Here is a 21,002-nt window from a genome sequence, read left to right as displayed (position 1 = left end):
TAAATCAAAGGAAGAAACAGTATTTTGTTGCATCATCGTGACCAATCCATGCAAAAGCTGTGAAGGGGAAGTTTTCTATTCCAAAGTCTCAAACAAATCTTTTTTTCTGGCACCTTTTTCCATTTAATTATTTTATGTTTATCCTATAAGTAAATAATCACCTTCATCTAAATTATGCAACATGTTTGGTGAGGATCTGCCATCTGCTTGTCTCCATGGAGATGTTATTACTTTGCCTGGACTAAACCAGGACTAAAACAGGACCAAACCATGAATGAATGCTCCATTGGTTTCCTGTTTGATTCCAGCAAATTCATACAGACTATTGAGTACATAAAATGTCTTTGGAACTAACTACACCCAAATCTGATCTGTGCACTTTCTTTTCCACCGTGAACATAATTTTATGCTAGCGTTTCACATTCTGCAAAGCAATTCACGCAGTATCAAACCATACCATCTATACGCATATTTACATCATATTACTTTGTACATTTCCTTCACAATGTAAACTCTCTACAGTGGAATGAGGAAGGGTCGCTGGCTTCACATTTGCTCCCAAAGAGTACAACAAAACATATCACCTCATGCTTTGTGGGTGAAGTCTGTAAGTGCATAGAACAATTATGCCAGGCCCAGATAGTACACACTGTCTGTCTTGAGATGAAAAAGAAGTGCTGACCCTTCTTTCTTTAAATGTCCAAGTGAATAGAAGTGAAACACAAGGCAAAATATACAACATATACAAATAAATTACAGAGATATTATTGACAGTGTTGCATAGAAAGAGTGACCACCACTACAGAGAGGGTACAAAACCAATAAATAATAAATAAGCAATAAATATGTGTGCTGCACAACAATGCAACAATGTCTATAGTTATGGCTCGTACATAAAGAACAAGACTGCAGTTTGGTGCAAGGTCAGCACTGTAACCGTGATGCAAACCTTTTAGTGAGGCCAAAATACAGTTGAGCAACATTCCTCAGACTTAGACAGAGAAGATAAACCTTTGTATCATTTGTACAAGTGGTAGTTCTCAGGAGTATTTTCAGTTGTTCATGAGTATTTGCCGACAATATGTAAAAAACATAAATATAGCACAAATACTGTTTTTTAAAAGCTATTTTTTTTTTCTGTTATTGTGTTATCATTTTATTTGGTTTGGTTATCATTTGATGTGGTTTGTGGACAATTTCCTCCCAAAATAGGCAAATCTTCGAGTTAAAATCATTACCTGGGTTTATTCTGTATTGATATTGTAAATCCAGGCTTAAAAAGCTGATGGGCTCACACTTGGTCAGGACACGAACACCTATAGTTAGATGATTAATTTACATGCTTAAATGTAATTTATTTATTGATCTTTATTTATTGATCAGGAACTCAATGAGATGTAGCATCCCAGAAGGGCGGAGCCAATTGTACATAGTTTTAGCTGTAGGGGAAACATATGCTTACTGTGAAGCGAGAGCACAAACCACTGCCCTGGACGTGTGAAGAACCAGTTCATTATAATTAAGGCTAGAGGGATCATTGCCACTGTAACCTATGGTAACCAACGACCAGTTCTAGCAGCCCTGTTGTGGTGGAAAATTCTACTACAGCGCTCATACAAACTATTAGGGAGCTAGAATTTTAATGAACATTTTCTATTTTCTATCTTAATCTATTTCTGCCATATTAATTGTGAGAAACCTTGAAAACAAATACATGTTTTAATTTGAGGTAACATTATTTTATAGTGTAGTTATGAATAGTAATAGATGGATACATTAGACACACACACACATAGTTTAATTCAGCATAAATTACTGAAACTGTGTTTCAGGCTGAAAAAAATATATATAATGATTTCAATTTACATAATTTTCTTTTTAAAAATGGTTGCTAACTCTTTTCACCACTGCATTGTTATGGATAAATATAGTTTACTCAGTTTTGACAACCTAAGACTGTGAGCGGGAGGGCACCAGGGCCACGGCGCGAGGCTCTGTGAGGGTCCACACAGATGCACCACATGTTGACCACATTTGCTTTCTTTAAAGGGACTCAGCCTTCTTCTGACAAGAAGAGAATGTCCATCACTGTCAACAAACTGCACCTTAAACAGTGGATGAAGGAAAACCCAGTCTGTGAGCACTTTTAACCAGTCTTTTACTGTCCTGTGACATTTTAATTTTGTATTGTTTTGTAATTGTCTTGTCCTTGGGACTACAGATGCATATTCTCTTTGCTATAATCTGACATATTTACACTGTAATTTACATGTGTTCATTAATATGCACAGTCCCTATCAAATACAGAAATAAATCATACAAAATAATACAAAATACATTTAAAATTGCTGTATTTGCCCTTCCAAGTACCACTAAACCTGGTCTACAAAATGACCATTCCAAGACTAACTCAGGGCTGAATAAGGTCTAAAATAAGAATACGGAATAACCCACAGAAGGACACATTTTTTAAAAATTCATACTGATTTAAGCAAAGACCATTTTGTTCATTCCAAGACCTTTGCAGTATGTGCAAGTATATTCTGTATGTGTAAGTGTATTACGCATCCCTGTATGTGTATCATTGGGGAGTTCTAAACGTTTCATCTGGACAATGTTTTAAAAAATGAACTTTCTGCTACTGATCCTCCTCCTGGAGTACACCAACTTACATTCTTAAGTAACTGTATTTTCTATTATATGTATAATGCTCTCTTTGTGTTCTCAGGGGGCTTTCCACAAAACAAAGTAGCAAAGTAAGCACATTTTAACACATTTCTGCTGGACTGCCATAACATGCTCTAAACATCATCATCGGGATAATGAAAAATGTCAAAATACTTGTACGACCACGATGAGTACATGTGTTCATTACATGTGACTTAATACAGTGCTGAAAAACTCATGACCTTGGTGAAGGGGAGAGAAATTCGCTGTGTCGTCGCCATGTTTGCAGTGGTTCATTGCTGTATTACACGTGCTGACATTTCAATAATTCTCCACTTGATCAGAGGATAAATTAATTTGACATTTGAGCTGACAGGTTCTCTGCTCGCCGTCGGCCTGCCCTTGCCATTTCATTTTTCAGAGAGAGCGGCTCATGTTTGTTCTGCAGCGTGTGAAGTGGCCAGATCAGAACAATAAAGCCTGTCTCGTTCTGATAAGATGTTTTTCTCTGGATGACATTTTTAAAAGCCACCCATCAAGAGGTACAATTTTCCTGCAGACCACATCAACGAAAACGAAAAAAAGGGTGGGAAAAATCACAATGGTGTAAAAATCTTTGCAATATAATTTCCCATCAGTTTCATAAGACATACTTTTTGTTTTGAGGAGGATGCTCATTCCATATTTTTACCATCCATATGTATAACAAATAAAGTGCATATGACAGGTTTTCATGTTTTTCTTTTTAATCTTTTTAATTTGGTGGGAGAACTTGTTGTAAAAAGTAGCACTGAGCTGAAAAGAAATCTGTCTATCAATGTCATCAATACACAAAATATCATCCAAAATGCAACAATTTATGCACAAGAAACACAATATTTTGGTAGCTTAAACAATAACTAAATAAAAGGTCCTATTTTTATTGGTCAAATAAAAACTATAGTGTAAATTAGACATGCCCTGGCCCTCGTTTACAGTGAGGTTGCTTGGTAACAATGATGGAATTACCTCCACGTATGTCGCCTCACACGTGGATTTATTAAAATATCTAGATAGGGCATTGCTAGCTGTCACTCAGTGGTTACTACAACAACAAAGTCCTCTTAATCCACTACAATCCAGAAAGCAATTTTCCCTCAGAGCGCCGTATTTGTTTGAGAGAGCACAGTATCTTTCACAAAGGCTAAGTTTTTGTGATGATTTTTGCCATTCAGACCATTAAGTGTCTGTGTTAACTCTGCGACGAGCTGGCCCCTGTCGAGGGTGTGCCCGTCCTAAGGCCCAAAGTCACTGTCCAGTCACCCGCGACCCTGAACGGGAACAAGCAGTAGAAAATGAATGAATTAGTAACTTTTTACCAGTTCAAAATGTCTTAAAATGTGTTTTTAATTGTAAGCTTCGTTCTGCTTTGGGCTGCATCGCTCTAGCACTCAGACTGACTTGTCATTGGCCTTGCAGGTGCTTGTGTGAAAGAAGAGCACTCCTGGTCAGAAGGACAGCCACCTGATGATCCGAGCCGCTAAAGGCTGACCTGGCGACCAATGAGCTCCACCAATGACTCTAAGCGGCCATGTTTACGGAAAGGAGCTTGACGTCGCATCTGAGGTTCATGTCCAAAGACTTGAACATAATTGTGTTAATAACGTTTTCATGAAACGATTAATCTGTGATTTGCACTTAAATGCTATTAAAATTGTTTAGCCAGAAAGCAGTTATTACTTTGCATTTCTAAGGGCGGAAGATATAAAATGTGTGTTCTTGTTTTGGGTTGTTCCTCCAGTCTGTCACACCAAATAGTACTACCCCAAAATCGGTTGAAACTTGGTGGACAGAACATGAATCCTCCACTTTCCATATTGGAAGTAAAATAGAAGCACACAATTTACAAATCCCCAGGACATTTTTTAATCTCTTTGTGCCAACTGTCATCTCTCTGAGGATGAATAGTCTCTGGTGTGAACTCTGATGCAAGATGACAAACAAAGAAAACAAACATAAAATGTCATCTCTGTGGCACTCTCCGTGGGCAGGGAGAACTAGAATACTTCCATGACAGCCATGTTGGGCCCCAGATGGGATGTTTCCATAGGCTACGGCTCCTACATGCTCCTTGCTGCCCTCCGCTGGGCCTGGCTCAATGCTTTAATGTTCCACTGGACACTTAATGCCTTTTCCTTCTGTGGCATTTGTGCATCGGCCCACTGTTCCGGCTCCGACTGCGCCTGCTGAAGATGGAGTTCCAGGAGGAGGAGCGGCTGTAGCTCCTGTAGGAGGAGTAGGATCGACTGCGACTGTGGCTCAACCTGTAGGGAGCGCTGCGGGAGCGACTCCTCGAGAATAGGCTGCTCCAGGACGACACGCTGATGCTGGACGAAGGGCTGCGTCTGAAGTAAGGGATGGGCCGCTTCCTGGCACTGTGAGGAACACAGCAGGATCAGATGAATAAAAAAACATGTGACAAAAGAACAGGCTGTATATTCATCTCCCTGTCTACTCTCTTTGGATACTCAATATACTGTATATTCATGAATTTAAGCTAAGGGTAATTTTCCTAACCTAATTTTCTTTTTAGACCCAAAGACTATGCAATGAACCTGAGCCGTCTATATCTATATTTTCTCCTTCTCTCTTTGTGTCTTTTTCTCCATGTTGCTTTTATTATGAATGAGACAAACCTCTCAAAATGTTATTGTAGGCACTATGAGCAGGTCCATAGGCTAACTCACTGAACTGTGGCTGCCAATCTGTGCCAATGACCTCTCCGACAATTGTGTCTACAAGTGTCGTTCCCAAGGATACAATGGCTAGACATTCATTATCATTATTTATTCATGATGACCAATGTTGCACCTCAGTCTTGCCCAAAATGACTATAATAGTAGTACTGCATGTACTAGTCAAATTACTTTAGGCAAGTTAGCACAATTCATACACAAGGCAGTTCAAAGTGCTTCCCACAACAAGAAAAAAATACAAAATCAAAACAAATAAAGACATAAGAACACAATAAATGAGTGCAATGAAATCCTTTCAGTCATATGCACAGCAAAACCAAATAGTGCTTAGCCTAGATTTGAACATTCACATATTCAGGAAAACTAATCCATATTTTAGCTGCATAAAACTTAAATGCAGATTCCCCATGTTTAGTCCTGACTCTGGCACCAGCAGGAGGCCGGTCCATGTTTAGTCCTGACTCTGGCACCAGCAGGAGGCCGGTCCATGTTTAGTCCTGACTCTGGCACCAGCAGGAGGCCGGTCCATGTTTAGTCCTGACTCTGGCACCAGCAGGAGGCCGGTCCATGTTTAGTCCTGACTCTGGCACCAGCAGGAGGCCGGTCCATGTTTAGTCCTGACTCTGGCACCAGCAGGAGGCCGGTCCATGTTTAGTCCTGACTCTGGGGAACAGCAGGAGGCCGGTCCATGTTTAGTCCTGACTCTGGCACCAGCAGGAGGCCGGTCCATGTTTAGTCCTGACTCTAGCACCAGCAGGAGGCCGGTCCATGTTTAGTCCTGACTCTGGCACCAGCAGGAGGCCGGTCCATGTTTAGTCCTGACTCTGGGCACCAGCAGGAGGCCGGTCCATGTTTAGTCCTGACTCTCGCACCAGCAGGAGGCCGGTCCATGTTTAGTCCTGACTCTGGCACCAGCAGGAGGCCGGACCATGTTTAGTCCTGACTCTGGGCACTAGCAGGAGGCCGGTCCATGTTTAGTCCTGACTCTGGCACCAGCAGGAGGCCGGTCCATGTTTAGTCCTGACTCTGGCACCAGTAGGAGGCCAGTCCATGTTTAGTCCTGATTCTGGGCACCAGCAGGAGGCCGGTCCATGTTTAGTCCTGACTCTGGCACCAGCAGAAGCCGGTCCATGTTTAGTTCTGACTCTGGGCACCAGCAGGAGGCCGGTCCATGTTTAGTCCAGACTCTGGGCACCAGCAGGAGGCCGGACCATGTTTAGTCCTGACTCTGGCACCAGCAGGAGGCCGGTCCATGTTTAGTCCTGAATCTGGGCACCAGCAGGAGGCCGGTCCATGTTTAGTCCTGACTCTGGCACCAGCAGGAGGCCAGTCCATGTTTAGTCCTGAATCTGGCACCAGCAGGAGGCCGGTCCCTGAGGTCCTCAGAGTCTGAGATGGTTCATATGGCACTAACATGTCGTATGAAGGTGCTAGGCCATGGAGAGACTGTTCTCTCAGCCTGAGACCTGAGAACAGGACTAATGTGATCGTACTTCGTGGTTCTAGTCAGGACCCGAGCAGCAGCGTTCTGGATATACTGCAGCTGTTTCACTTGGTAAAAAAGCTGCTGATGTTATTGATTTGATGTGGCTGTTAAAGTTTAAGTCTGAGTCCATTATTACCCCTAGATTTCTAAGTTGGTTTGTAGGTTGTTCTCTGCATAATTGTGATAGGACACCATTTTGCGGAGTATTAACTGACCTAACGGAAGCATGTAGAGGTTGAACAGAAGGGGACCCAGGACTGACCCTTGGGGCACTCCACAGGTCAGGGTCATGTGGTCTGAGACACAGCTACCAATTTCAACAAAGTACTTCCTGTCTTCCAGATAGGACCTTAACCAGTTTAGGGCAGTGCCAGTGATGCCCACCCAGTCCTCTAGTCTCTGTAAGAGAATCCCATGATCGACAGTGTCAAAAGCAGCACTCAGATCTAACAGAATTAAGACTGAGGCTTTGCCCGTGTCAGTGTTCAGGTGGAGTTCAGTTGTCACCTTGACAAGGGCAGTCTCAGTGCTGTGATGAAGTCTAAAACCTGACTGGAAAACATAAAATGAGTTGTTTATGAAGAGGAAGTCGGAGTGCTGTTGGTAAACACCTTTTTTGAGGACTTTAACCAAAAATGGCAGATTAGAGATGGGCCGGTAATGACTCAGTACTGCGGCATCAAGACTGCTCTTCTTTAGGAGAGGCTTTATGACCGCAGTTTTCAAAACCCTTGGGAATGTTCCAGATTGAAGCGACATGTTAACTATGTGAGTGAGTGGTGCTAACAAACTGCTCAGCACAGACTTTAGAAATCTGGTGGGTAACACATCGAGACAGCATGTAGATGAACTCAGACTGGTGATGATCTCATGGACAGTTTTGTCAGTTACAGGTGCAAAGTGAGTCAGCTCTAGTGTAAAGGGTTTTTAAACCTGGAATTAAAAATTGGAAATTGTTTCTAACGCATCTACATAAAATGAGGTTGTACATGTACAACTTTTCTTTGTAAATCTCTTTTTGAACCTGGAGCTTTGACTTGTGCCATTTCTGCTCAGCCCAGCACTCCCTTTTCTGTGCCCTGATCATAATTTCTCAGCAGCAGCATCGGCCACATTGACCTTTTCAAAATCAACCCTGTTTGTAATTATGAGATCTAGAGTGTGCCCTCTGCTGTGGGTGGGGCCTCTCACATGTTGAGTAATACTGAAGGTTTCAAGGACAGAATCAAGCTCTTTAGCATTTCTGTCACAAATATATCCACATGCACATTGAAATCACCTGTAATGACCAGAATCTGTGCATACGACTGAAAACATCTCAGTAAACCCATCAATTAAACTTTGCCAGTGCTTGTATGAAACAATGAAGAGTATGGATGGAGACTCTTTTAGCTCAGTTTTAAAGAATACATACTCAAATGATGAAAACACCTCAAAAGACCTGTGGGTAACTATTTACTCTCGTACCTCAGATAAAAAATTTAAGTAGCAGGAAGCGGATTCTATTAGAACTGAATTTCCTGTGTTTTTGTCAAACCATGTTTCAGTTGAAAACATAAAATCAAAATTATAGGAAGAAATAAATTATTAATTGTAATTGATTTGTTACCAAAGGATCTGACATTGCGCACTGCAAGTTTAAGACTAGTTTTAGTGGGACTGGAGATGATCTTTTCACAGCAAATATAAATAAACTGTATCAGAAAGCCCTCTGTTTCCCAATCTGTGTGGTGTGACAACAGAGATTGCACTAGGGGAGGCAGTTGTCACAGGGCCCCGGGTTAGTTTGACTTTTATTATGACGATAAGTCCTAGCAACGCTTGGACCCAGTACTTTAATTTTCTCATAGATTTGACTGTGAATACAGCTTTACCAAATCAAATACAAATATTGTGTGCACTTAAGGCATCAGACCAATATTCCAGTCAGATGTAAAGCTGTCAGGAAAAGTAACAGTTGTCAGTAGACATAAGTTGAGGGAGTTCACATTCATTGAAGACAGCCGCTGTTATTTTGTGCATATCCTCCAACACAAATCAATTCAGCTACCATGATGTGTCTGAATCAAATATCAGCCTGTTTTACACTCTCACGTTCTTGGTGTTTTGTTGTTGCCTTCTTGCACCTCTTTTGGCTGGATTTCTTTCCTGGGCTAAAAGCCATTTGCGAAGCATGGCTCATAAAAATCAAAGTGAATGACTCTAGGTTATAAAGAACTGAGGGGGAGTATAATAAAGACAGCAGGTGGCTTGTTCTAGCTTGAGGTTTAAAATGCACATTCTACTGTGATCTTTAAAATGTTATTGGAAAAACCCATACCTGGTAATGCGCCGTGCTTCTAGGTGACTTGGCGAGTCTCTTCTTCTCTTCTTCATGGGAGAGTAGGACTTGCGTCTCTGTCTCTTCTTATGTGAATGTCCAACTTTGGACTCTCTGGAGCTGGAGGTTCTCCTTCGATCTCGTATTCTTGAAAGCATTAAGCAGTGTTAAACTTTTGTGACTCCAGAAAGAGGAAGGTGAGAGATGCAGATGTTGTTCACCTTCCCACTCTGTGTCTGCAGGAACTTCCCCGGGAGCGGCCTCGACGCCCCTGACTCGAGGAGGAGCTCGGTGAACGGGAATATGAGCTGCAAAAGAGGAACAAATAGTCTGCTATTATTACTTGCCAAATCATTACAATTATTTTCCTCCGAGGGCCATATTCGAATCCAGGCAAGTAGCGGAGGGCAGGCCTACGATCATTGGTGTGAAAAAAAAAAATCACATAGATTAAATATCAAATAAAATATCACTTTTCTGTCAAATATAGGCTATTGAATCTATTATTTAATTTATTTCAGCCCGCGGGCTGTAGTTTGCCCACCCCTGAGTTAGACACATACCAGAAGAACAACATACATTACATTGATGGACCCCATTTACCTCTGGACTTTGAGAGCCCTTGGGTTATATTTTTGGAAGCCCTTGTACAAGAAGGGCCAAAAAGCCACAGCAAATGTGATGAGAGACACAAATATAATGTTGCTATAATAATTTATAAGTTATAAGCCAGTACTTTGATTCATGTGTAGATCCAGCGGTCCCACCTGCATGATGAGACAAAGATGCTCCGTGAGTAGTGTCTGGAGCTGGTAGAGGATCTGCTTCTGCTGCTGCTGTTGCTGCTGGGCGTCCTGCTCCTGTGTCTCCTGGACCTCCTCCTCCTGCCTCTGTGAGAGCAACAGGACTTTACAGACTCCTCCTCCCTCGGCCCACAGCCCAAGGTCGTCTGCTCTCTTTACACAAAACACAGAGTAAACAAAGAGTCTCATTCACTAAATAATTCGAATTTTGCATAAGGGCATGCTAATGGAAGATTAACGGATTTAACTCACAAGTTATTTTCATACAGATACAAAAACTAATTGAATTCAGCAAATTTACCATGATTTCCTAGTTTAGGGCCTATTTTTTCTAAAACGCCGGACTAAAATGAGCCCCAATTCAAATTAAGTACAAAAAAATGGCTGGACTCTGTGAAGCTGAGACTCCATAGTTTTTCCCTCTGTTGTCTGATTTACACTAATTATAAAGAGGATTTGCACAGAGGAAAATCAGATTTTATATCCCGCCTAGATTCTCTTTGGTAAATCTAAAATATCCATGGGTTTGAGGTTCTGTGGTCATCAGAGCACATGCGCAGACCTCTAAAAGAAGCTCCTTTCTGCTTTCTGGTTCTGGAGCATGAACAGGCCTCTGAACCCGGCCTCAGACTGAGCCGCTGTGGTAAAAGTAGAACCATGCTTCATGCAGTACTGCCAGTGGCCTGTAGTAGCCAGTAAAATACACTGAGTTCAGCCAAGCTTCAACAGCAGAAGTGAAGGAAAAAATGGCTTATTTGGATATATTTTACAATATATACATAGTTATGACACACAGTAATTTCAACAATCCCTGATTGCCTTAGTTGCCCTGACCACACGCCACTGGTAAATATAAGGATGAGTAAAGCTGGTGTCTGGAGGGATGGTCAGATTGACACTAGTTTGTGAATTTGCTGGGTTTTTGACCATTTCTCTGTAAAAGGTAAAGCTAAGCTTAACCCCCCCCCCCCCCCCCCACACACACACACACACACCCCCAAACAAAAAGATTAAAGATTCAAAATGCATATAAAAGGCCGATAAATGTTTATTTTGTTTTACAGTATTTTTTATGTGTGGGTTTGAAGTACAAACTGACCTGATTCATCCCAGAATGATTGACTTGACTTGAAATAAGATATATTTATGATTAACATGCCTAGCAGCATGTATCCCCCTTGAGCAAAAGAGTTCCCCAACAATCATATAAACTTTAAATCAACTCAGCCTCACTACAGAGGAAAGAGTTTGTAAAAACAGAAGGGCTGTTCCATCTATTTACCAGTAAGAGAGGTTGAGAGCAGTGAGTACATTTCAATAGTGATGGATTCAGACCATTATATGCATTGTGATAGCAATCTGGGGGCCCAAGGTAAATTTGAGTTTCTTTATTTACTTTTTATCATTATTCTTGGAGAGCCAAACACTCTATTTTGTGTTCATTAGTCCAATTTGGGTCTTATTTGAATGGGTAAAGGTTAGATAACCTCATAAAACAGATGAATTAAAAGCCCTTGGAAAAGCAGACAATGTATAGGCAATAATAACTGTTTTCAGATTAAAATGACAAATGCAACAGACCATATTTTCCCTATTTTGAGGCATTTTAGCAAATGTTCCAACCAAATATTAGATTAGGTAGTTGTGAGTTAACCAAAGTTAATTCAGTAGAATATACTTTGGTAAAACAGGGCATGACGTGTCACAGTTTATCCTCTTTTCTCAGAGTGTGGTGGACGGGGACAGTTATTACATTACCTCTTGCTGCTCGGGCTGAACATGCTGGTGGACAGGCTGTCTTCTCTGTAGGTTTTGCAAAGTGAGGCGTAACTTGTGACTGAGTTCCCTGAATCTGAGACGTTGTCTCTGATCTTGTGCTTGTCCAGAGAGGCCAGGCGCTGCACACTGTTGCTCCTCTTCCGCTCGGACACGGCAGTTTTACAAGATGGCGGTGACGATGTGTCATTCCCCGAATCGTAATCATGTGGGGCATCTTCTCTCCGCTTTGAAATCAGCCCAGTTGGTTTTTCCTCCAAGACCTGACTCCCAGATTTTGAAGATAATATCTGCAAATAGGCACACACATGTTCAAGCTTAACATCAAGTGTGCAGTTTCAAAAATGTCACTATTCTCATTTTGATTTCAATGTCACTGGCAGTACATAATCCCTCTGATTCCATTTGTATTCAGGTTAAACACTTTGAAAGATAAACATCATGCACATTTGAAGCATGCGATAACCCTTCAAATAGATTTTAAAACCAGACTAAACTAAATTAAGAGAAATAACGCAAAACCTAACAGAGGAAGTCTAGACTAAAATAATTAGTTGTCAGGAAATAAATTAGAAAGAAGAAAGAAAGAAAGAAAGCAAGAAAGGAAGAAAGAAAGCGTGAGGAGATGTACCAGCTCTAAGTCACATTAAGAGAGGAGAGAAACAAGAGCCCCATAGAAAAGATCCAGTTAAAGAACATTGAGCGGACATCACAGAATGGGTTGTATGTGAAAAGAAAAGGACTGCAGTCGTCAGTCTAACTACAAGGCCTCCGCTCAGCACAGGCGCCTGTGCTCACTCTCCTCTGCAGCTAAAGCCTGCACCGAGCCAACAGTAAAGCCCTCCGTCTGCGCACAGCATCCACTTACCAATCAAGATTTCCTCCTTAAGTAGGTAAGGTGTAAGAAAAAGGGAAGAGCGGGCAACATAAGTGCATCATTAGAGTTGTGAAAAAATAAAAAAACAATATCCTTTTTTTTTTTTTAAATCTAAAGTCTAAATGGTGTGATGCTGTCATCATTGCTTTGAAAGGTTTATTGCTTTAAATGTCGAGTAAAAGACACTGGCGTAGAACACAGCCAGAGAGGATTAAATTGTGATCCTCAAATCAATGTGCTGATAGTAAATCATCGCTGTCCATGTTTGCACATCTAAAGTTTATGTGATATAAAGAGCAGCTCTCAGAAGGACAATAGAACAATGTCATGACTTTTCAATCTAGTTTGTTCAGTAGTTCTCTTAATCTTCCATTGTTTTTTAACACTTATGTCCCCATGAAGAAAAAAGCATCAAATCAAAGCACACATTTACCTTCATGTGTACATTTGTGATCAAATGATTAGACATATTCCACACACAGGCTTTAAATGAGGCCTATGTGTTTAGATAGTAAATGACTGTAGTACAGTGGAACGAGCCTTTAGCCCTGAAGCCAGTTGTGACGCCCGCTTAACGCTTGACATAATCCAATATAGGGGTTCATTTATTAAATCAAAATTAAAAGCCTGTGGTGTATAATTAAAACATTCATATGCACAATTAGCATAATTTAATGATTGCCGCGGAGAAACTTCATACATTTTATGGCCCACTAAGCATGAGACACAGGGTTTAGGGACAGTGCCTTTTATAAAATACCTTCCTTTGTCCTCGCGACATGGAAACTCCTTCTAAATGTCACTGCAGAAGTTTTGTTATAAAGAATACTTCTGTAGTTACAGATTTATATTGAACAAATGCCCCTGGAAGCAAAATACTGTTCGGATCATTTAGTCTGAGCTAAGTTTAGTTTGTGTTCACTCTAGCAACCTCAGTACTCCAATACCAGCACTTCCAACCACGACTTCAGTCACAAGTACTGCAATATCACACAAGGGCAGTCAAATCAATCAGCATCCAAATAGGAATCAATACTGGAATAAATATTGATACCGTTGCATTTCTAATAGGTTTCACATTTTTTTTGTTTTGGTGCATTAGTCATGTGACATTTAAGATCATTGAGTCGAATTTGGAAGTGGTAAACCTGAAGTGGAAACCTCACTGTCGTATTGAACTCTCAAACCCAGTGATTTAGTGGCTTCAGATGCAACAGACCAACATAAAGAACCAGAGTCCAGAGGGTACTTACGCTGTGAGCTGAGAGGATGGAGTGGTACTTTGGAGCACTTTCTGATCTGGGAGGTGATCTCCACTTGAGCTGAGTTCTGTCCAGATCTCCGAACACCTGCTGCACCACAGACTTCTGCAGATGGTGTCTGAGGAAAAACAGTCCGACAAAGAGCCCTTTACTACAACCGGGAAACAGTATTTACTTTTGAGCTTGAAAATTCAGAGTGAGGACCCAGAATGTCATTAAAGCGTTTAGATTGTCAGTCCTTGATAATATGCTATGGTAAACACTATGTTATTCAGGCATTTTCATATTGCACATTGATCTGAGTTGGGGTTGTTCCCTGTGCTGCTGTGATAAGAGCAAGCTGTGGGAGTCTCTGCTATCAGTCATCTGTGTGAAGTGACCACGAGCAGCGGCACATTTAACTGATAAGATGAAGAGGTTTAGGTGGAACGGAGGGGGGTGGAAGGGAACAGAAGGAGGACATAGGAGGGACAGTGGGGGACAGAGGAGAGACAGAAGAGTGACAGTGGGGGGGACAGCCAGGGGACAGAGGGGCAACAGTGGGGGGGACAGAGGAGTGACAGAAGAGGGGACAGTGAGGGAGCAGAGGGGGGACAGTAGGGGGACAGAGGAGTGACAGTGAGGGGTCAGTGATGGGACAGTGATGGGACAGAGGAGCGACAGTGAGGGGAGAGGGAGAGGACAGTGAGGGGACAGTGGGGGGACAGAAGAGCGACAGTGAGGGGAGAGTGAGAGGACAGTGAGGGGACAGTGGGGGGACAGAGGAGCGACAGTGAGGGGAGAGTGAGAGGACAGTGAGGGGACAGTGGGGGGACAGAGGAGCGACAGTGAGGGGAGAATGAGAGGACAGTGAGGGGACAGTGGGGGGACAGTGAGAGGACAGTGAGGGGAGAGTGAGGGGACAGTGGGGGGACAGTGAGAGGACAGTGAGGGGACAGTGGGGGGACAGTGAGAGGACAGTGAGGGGAGAGTGAGAGGACAGTGAGGGGAGAGTGAGAGGACAGTGGGGGGACAGAAGAGCGACAGTGAGGGGACAGTGGGGGGACAGTGAGAGGACAGTGAGGGGAGAGCGAGAGGACAGTGAGGGGACAGTGATGGGGACAGAAGAGTGACAGTGAGGGGACAGTGAGAGGACAGTAAAGGGAAAGTGAGGAGACAGCGGGGGGACAGTGAGAGGACAATGAGGGGAGAGTGAGAGGACAGTGGGGGGACAGAAGAGCGACAGTGAGGGGAGAGTGAGAGGGCAGTGAGGGGACAGTGGGGGGACAGTGAGAGGACAGTGAGGGGAGAGTGAGAGGAGAGTGAGGGGACAGTGGAGGGACAGTGAGAGGAAAGTGAGGGGAGAGTGAGAGGACAGTGGGGGGACAGAAGAGCGACAGTGAGGGGACAGTGGAGCGACAGTGGAGCGACAGTGGGGGGACAGTGAGAGGACAGTGAGGGGAGAGCGAGAGGACAGTGAGGGGACAGTGGGGGGACAGAAGAGCGACAGTGAGGGGACAGTGAGGGGAGAGTGAGAGGACAGCGGGGGGACAGTGAGAGGACAGTGAGGGGACAGTGGGGGGACAGTGAGAGGACAGTGAGGGGAGAGTGAGAGGAGAGTGAGGGGACAGTGGGGGGACAGTGAGAGGACAGTGAGGGGAGAGTGAGAGGACAGTGGGGGGACAGAAGAGTGACAGTGGGGGAACAGTGAGAGGACAGTGAGGGGAGAGCGAGAGGATAGTGAGGGGACAGTGGGGGGACAGAAGAGCGACAGTGAGGGGACAGTGAGAGGACAGTAAAGGGAAAGTGAGGAGACAGCGGGGGGACAGAAGAGCGACAGTGAGGGGACAGTGGAGCGACAGTGGGGGAACAGTGAGAGGACAGTGAGGGGAGAGTGAGAGGACAGTGGGGGGACAGAAGAGCGACAGTGAGGGGAGAGTGAGAGGACAGTGAGGGGACAGTGGGGGGACAGTGAGAGGACAGTGAGGGGAGAGTGAGAGGACAGTGGGGGGACAGTGAGAGGACAGTGAGGGGAGAGTGAGAGGACAGTGAGGGGACAGTGGGGGGACAGTGAGAGGACAGTGAGGGGAGAGTGAGAGGACCGTGGGGGACAGAAGAGCGACAGTGAGGGGAGAGTGAGAGGACAGTGAGGGGACAGTGGGGGGACAGTGAGAGGACAGTGAGGGGAGAGTGAGAGGACAATGGGGGACAGAAGAGCGACAGTGAGGGGAGAGTGAGAGGACAGTGAGGGGACAGTGGGGAGACAGCGGGGGGACAGCGGAGGGGACAGAGGAGTGAAAAGAGGAGCGATGGAGGGGGTTCTCACCTGTCCTCTGGGTAGGAGTGACAGGAGGACGCCTCTGATGGAGACCTGTGATAGTGATGTCTCCTCCGGCCATGGCTCCTGTAACTGAAGAGCACAAACAGTAAAGGAACCACATGATGACTAAATGTACAAAAGCAGGTCATTAGAAAATACTACTAATAATGCTAATAATGTGTCTTTAATACAGCTCTTGTATAAAGTCACTTTACATAGCATTATTCATTCATCCTTCAAATTATGCGTCCGCAAAATGTTTCAAACTTTGTTTTAAACTGTTTTGGTTTGAAAGATGCCAGGGAACACCAGCCAGACAAACACTGCCAAATTACACAAATTAAATAAAAGAAAACTTCACAAATAATGTCCATGGCACTGTGTCTGGTTCCTAGGAATTTGGCAAGTTGTTTCTTTTTCCCCTTTTATCAGGATCTGGTTAAAGGCGCTCCAAACTGCCTGACAAGCACTGGGTATATTACTTCATTTTTTACTTCATTTAGAGCCACAGCTGCCATGGGGCAGACTGCCAATCGACACCAGTGGCCAAATCAAATTGAGCACATTCCCACAGACAAGGTCACAACAGCATCAGCTAAACTGAACCGTTATAGGAGGAACCCAACTCGTTCATTGTTTGAAATGGTTCCATATTTCCTTGTGACTTCATTGAGCAGACATACTGTATTTCCTGTTTCTGTCACGTTTCCTTTCAGCCTTTCAAGCCCACCATCTCCACAGCAGCTCTGTAGCCCCCCATTCTCTTCATCCACTCCTCCTTTTCCTTTACAAATCATACCCTTCTTTTATCCTATTGATGCACCGAAGTGTATATCCTACTACTTATGGCACACTCCTCACTTGTTTCTTCAGGTTTTAGTCCTCTGCAAAAGCGAAGGCTATACATCTCAAAGTCCAATTGTTACTGACAGCTTTCCACCCTCTCTTTGCAACTGACTGAAATGCAGCTACAACGCTCTCGCTACATGATATGGTTCGCCGCATATGAGCCGTGTTTGAAATACAAGCGTACATCTTACGTCTGGAGTAGAAAAGTGATGAAGGGAACAAAGGAGGACAGAGTTTTGCAGAGCTGTGGCTGAGCGTTGTGCAGAAAGAGCTGCTCCGCGTGCTTACAAACAACGCGCTGCTCATCCAAAGTCCAATTATGAAATGATGCAAGATCACAGCATGAAATTGGTCTCTCTTAGTCTCTGTCGCCCGCGCTCTCTATCGCTCTGGAAACCCTTTTTACACTCGGCACAAAAGACATAAAAGCTTCATGTTGCTGCTCGCTGAGGAGGCTGTACTTGCCACACGAGACACAGTGGATCAGCGGGGTCAGGGGAAGAGTTGTAGGATTTGAAGAGGGCATGAGTCTGACACACACACACACACTGACTCACATTCATTTCCCAGTGACTAATCCTAACCTTAACCGTAGTACCAACTTCTAACGTTTGACATTAACCGGTAACAGGCACATTATATGCATCATATTGACTGTTAAGAGTGTTTGACTATGCCATAATTGTTTTCCCCCCACACTCGAAGTTGCATTTAAAGTGATTCATGCACGTTTGAGTCATTTTTATTCTCCTGTAATAAAGACGCATGACGCCACGAATCTCCGCTTCCACAATATATGCTCAGTGCTCTTTATTTGCCTTGCGCTTTTTCCATAACGGGTGATACGACGTTAATAAGCCATTTTGGAACGTATACCATTTTGCAAGAGGAAGGCGGCAGGGCTGAAACGTAAACTTTTCTTGTAAGGACTGATACACAATTGTCTTAGAATTGCAGTGGAAATTCTCATTTTCTCTTTCTGGCACAAACAGAAAGTTTTTTGTTGGTTATTGTGATGGGTTATAATGGGTTATAATGGGTTATAATGGGCTGTAGCCGGGGGTCGTCGGTCCGGCAGCACTGCACTTTGTTGTGATGAAGTTAAACCTAACCCAGACGGGAATATGCTCAGTCAGAGGGCTTCCTTTCTTTTATTAAGTCTTTTTAGATCAATTTTAAATGATCCATGGGTGTCATTGATTGTAACTATATGGCAGAGAAAAGCACAATATTTGTTCTTTAACCTAAGCCCTAACTTCAACCTATTTTAAAACCTTATCTTGCTAATCTAATAAATTACATCTCATGTGGACCTGATTTTTGTCCCTGTGAATTTACTGTATAGATTTTAGTCCCCACAATGTGTTAAATCCCTGCCCTTCACACACACACCGACACACACTGACCTTTTCTTATGCCGCTGCTCGTTCTTCCTCTTATGTTTGAGACTAGAAGAGCTGAGAGGATCACAGAGAAGACAGCCGTGAGAGAGGGAGTATTAGGCCGACAAAGCTGCTGCAGGAGACTGTTAAGAGGTGCAGACTTTGACGATGCAAATGTCGGGTTAGCAAAAACAGCAGGTGCGGAAGCTACGGCGCAGACATAAGCCCGGATTTGAATGTTTCTCGGTTGCAATAATAATATGTGAAAGGAGATTACAATGACAGACGTACCTGTGTTTGGACTTTTTGGATGTGTACCTAGAATGGCAAAAATGAAAAGCTCGTGTTAGCACGTTCTCTTTTAGCAAGAGGTGATACTGTTCAGTTCGGTTCATGCCACTTTAGATCACAAACTGATTTAAAAAGGGACAAGTTTATCACTGTTGTGACAAGAAGATGCCACCAAACACAGAACAAAACCAAGACTAGGCAAGTTCAAGGACTGGAACAGGACCAGACCAGATCTACATCACAGCTCAAACTGGGCCCAAACAAGGACCAAACCAGAACAAAGTGAGAACTAAGACAATTACAGCGTTTTTAAGAAAAAACAGGTAGCTAGAATTAACAATCAGTCAATTTGAATATGTTCACAGCAACATTTCAGGATATGCACTAATTGAGGCATGTCCAAACTACGGCCCGGGGGCCAAATGCGGCCCTCAGACCTTTTTTTGTTGGTCCAAACAATAAAAAGTAGTGCTTTTCCTGTAGAATTGGAAAAAATCAAGCATTTTGGTGTTATAACAACCTAATATTGATGTCCCTACTTACTAAAGGAGTGGAGGCTCATCGAAACTATGTCAAATGCAAAATTTCAAATGATTCACTTTTTTGACATTGTGGGGTTGTTTGTGGCCCTCTGCTCCATATAAGTTTCAAAATGCTGTGAAAAAATTGCGGACACCCCTGCACTATATCCATGGAGACGTTCTTGCTTTGCCTAGAATGTTCTTCCGCATTAAACTAATCCAGCTCCATGGGAACAAGCAGATGACCACACCAGGCCAAAAGGCTGAGATTTTTCATTACATTTTTGATGGCATTTTGTGTATTTTGTGGCATTTAGAGAGAACCCAGCTCTACTTCTTTATCTTCACAAACCTCCACTTGCCTGGTGTAAAACTATGCCAAATGATTACCACAGCTATCCCACCAAATGGAGTGATAAGTAGAAAAACACGAGACCTGTCATATGCACTTCAGGATCTGATAGAATACTGGCTCAAAAGATGAGTCGTGTTGATTGTGAAGGCGTTCATACCTGTGGCGCTTGCTTTTTTTGGAGCTCTTCTTCTTCTTCTTTTTCTTCTTCCTCACAGGGGACAGGCTATGTGATGGAGACCTGCAGGAAAACCATACAAGAACTTACACTTATGCTTTAAATGTTATCTGAAACAGCATTGGAATGATTTAAGTTTGAAAACACACCTCTTCCTCTTCCGCTTGCGTTGGGACTTCCTCTTCTTTTTCTTCCCTTTGGGCCGAGGAGAGAGGTCTTCATCAAAAGAGGGACTGTTGGGGAAAAGAACATCACATTTTTAAAACTATATAATAAACTACATGCTTTTAACAATGTTGTGCTCATTTTACAAAGGCGTGGAAATTGGGTGGATCCGGATGAAGTCACGTAATCTGAGAAATGCATTTTCCAAAGACCCAAAACACTGTGAAGTGAGTTTGATTTGTTGTCTTTTTATCATCAAAATGTGCAGCACAAGCAGATCACAGATAACTCAGTTGACGGCGTGTTTGGGGATTATTTATGATGCGGCCGCTGACAAACTCAAGCACATTTACCTTTAAAAATGTTAAACAGACATCTGTAACAAATAGAAATGCAAAGAGTTGTATGACTATCTGCCTGTACCTGATCCCACCAAATACCAGGGTGGAGAAGAAAGCCCTTGAAACACATATCTTCTGATCTTTGCAACAGCATTGTACACACCACGGGCAATAAGAGTAAGAATGTTCCACAGTATCACGTTTAAATTATCTATGCATGGAAATTTACAGACCAGATCTGTGGAGATGTGTACCTGCTCACAGTAGAAATGCATGTTTCTCAAGGTAATATTTGCACTAAAAACATGAAATTGAAAAAAATGAATGCAACACTGTAGAACAGACAAAGCTATAACATATCTCCATGGTTACAAATAAGTGGTAACCCCCCTCCAGGAAAGTCACATATTTTTAGGGGTGCCACTGATGATTATTTAAGTAGTCGACTAGTCAGTGATTATTTATACTGATTCATTATTTATGTGTTTTAGAGTGTGTATAGTCCAGATTATGGTTATGATTAGCAAAATAAGATTGCAATTATTTTTTTATAATATACAAGTCACAATTAGTTTTTCACTGTTACAGCCCTACATATATTTACTGTTATTTTTAGCCAATATTATTTATAAGGTGATTGTGCAAAAGTGCTTACATTTAGCATCAAATATTCTAAAATGTTCATAGACAACAGCAGT

At 42.9% G+C, this 21,002-nt stretch overlaps 1 protein-coding gene across 1 annotated transcript in view; it reads right to left on the bottom strand.

Moving 5' to 3' along the window:
* Positions 1-4,237: 4,237 nt before the first annotated feature.
* Positions 4,238-21,002, bottom strand: part of srrm4 (serine/arginine repetitive matrix 4) — a 78,286-nt gene continuing 61,521 nt past the window's right edge. Inside the window, exons 3-13 of the mRNA XM_072433812.1 lie at positions 19,948-20,031; positions 19,781-19,861; positions 18,748-18,774; positions 18,481-18,531; positions 16,232-16,315; positions 13,918-14,044; positions 11,770-12,077; positions 9,976-10,164; positions 9,430-9,516; positions 9,209-9,355; positions 4,238-5,081 (exon numbers count right to left, since the gene is read on the bottom strand). Of these exons, the coding sequence (XP_072289913.1) occupies positions 4,829-5,081; positions 9,209-9,355; positions 9,430-9,516; positions 9,976-10,164; positions 11,770-12,077; positions 13,918-14,044; positions 16,232-16,315; positions 18,481-18,531; positions 18,748-18,774; positions 19,781-19,861; positions 19,948-20,031 (1,438 nt within the window). The 3' untranslated portion in view covers positions 4,238-4,828. The remainder of the gene's footprint in view (positions 5,082-9,208; positions 9,356-9,429; positions 9,517-9,975; positions 10,165-11,769; positions 12,078-13,917; positions 14,045-16,231; positions 16,316-18,480; positions 18,532-18,747; positions 18,775-19,780; positions 19,862-19,947; positions 20,032-21,002) is intronic.

Source organism: Eucyclogobius newberryi, unplaced genomic scaffold (assembly GCF_026437365.1).
Source record: "Eucyclogobius newberryi isolate DKJ021-1_F unplaced genomic scaffold, fEucNew1.0.hap1 SCAF_6, whole genome shotgun sequence".
Taxonomy (NCBI): domain Eukaryota; kingdom Metazoa; phylum Chordata; class Actinopteri; order Gobiiformes; family Gobiidae; genus Eucyclogobius; species Eucyclogobius newberryi.
The sequence above is the reverse complement of the archived record's forward strand: the minus strand, read 5'-3'. Positions and strand labels throughout refer to the sequence as shown.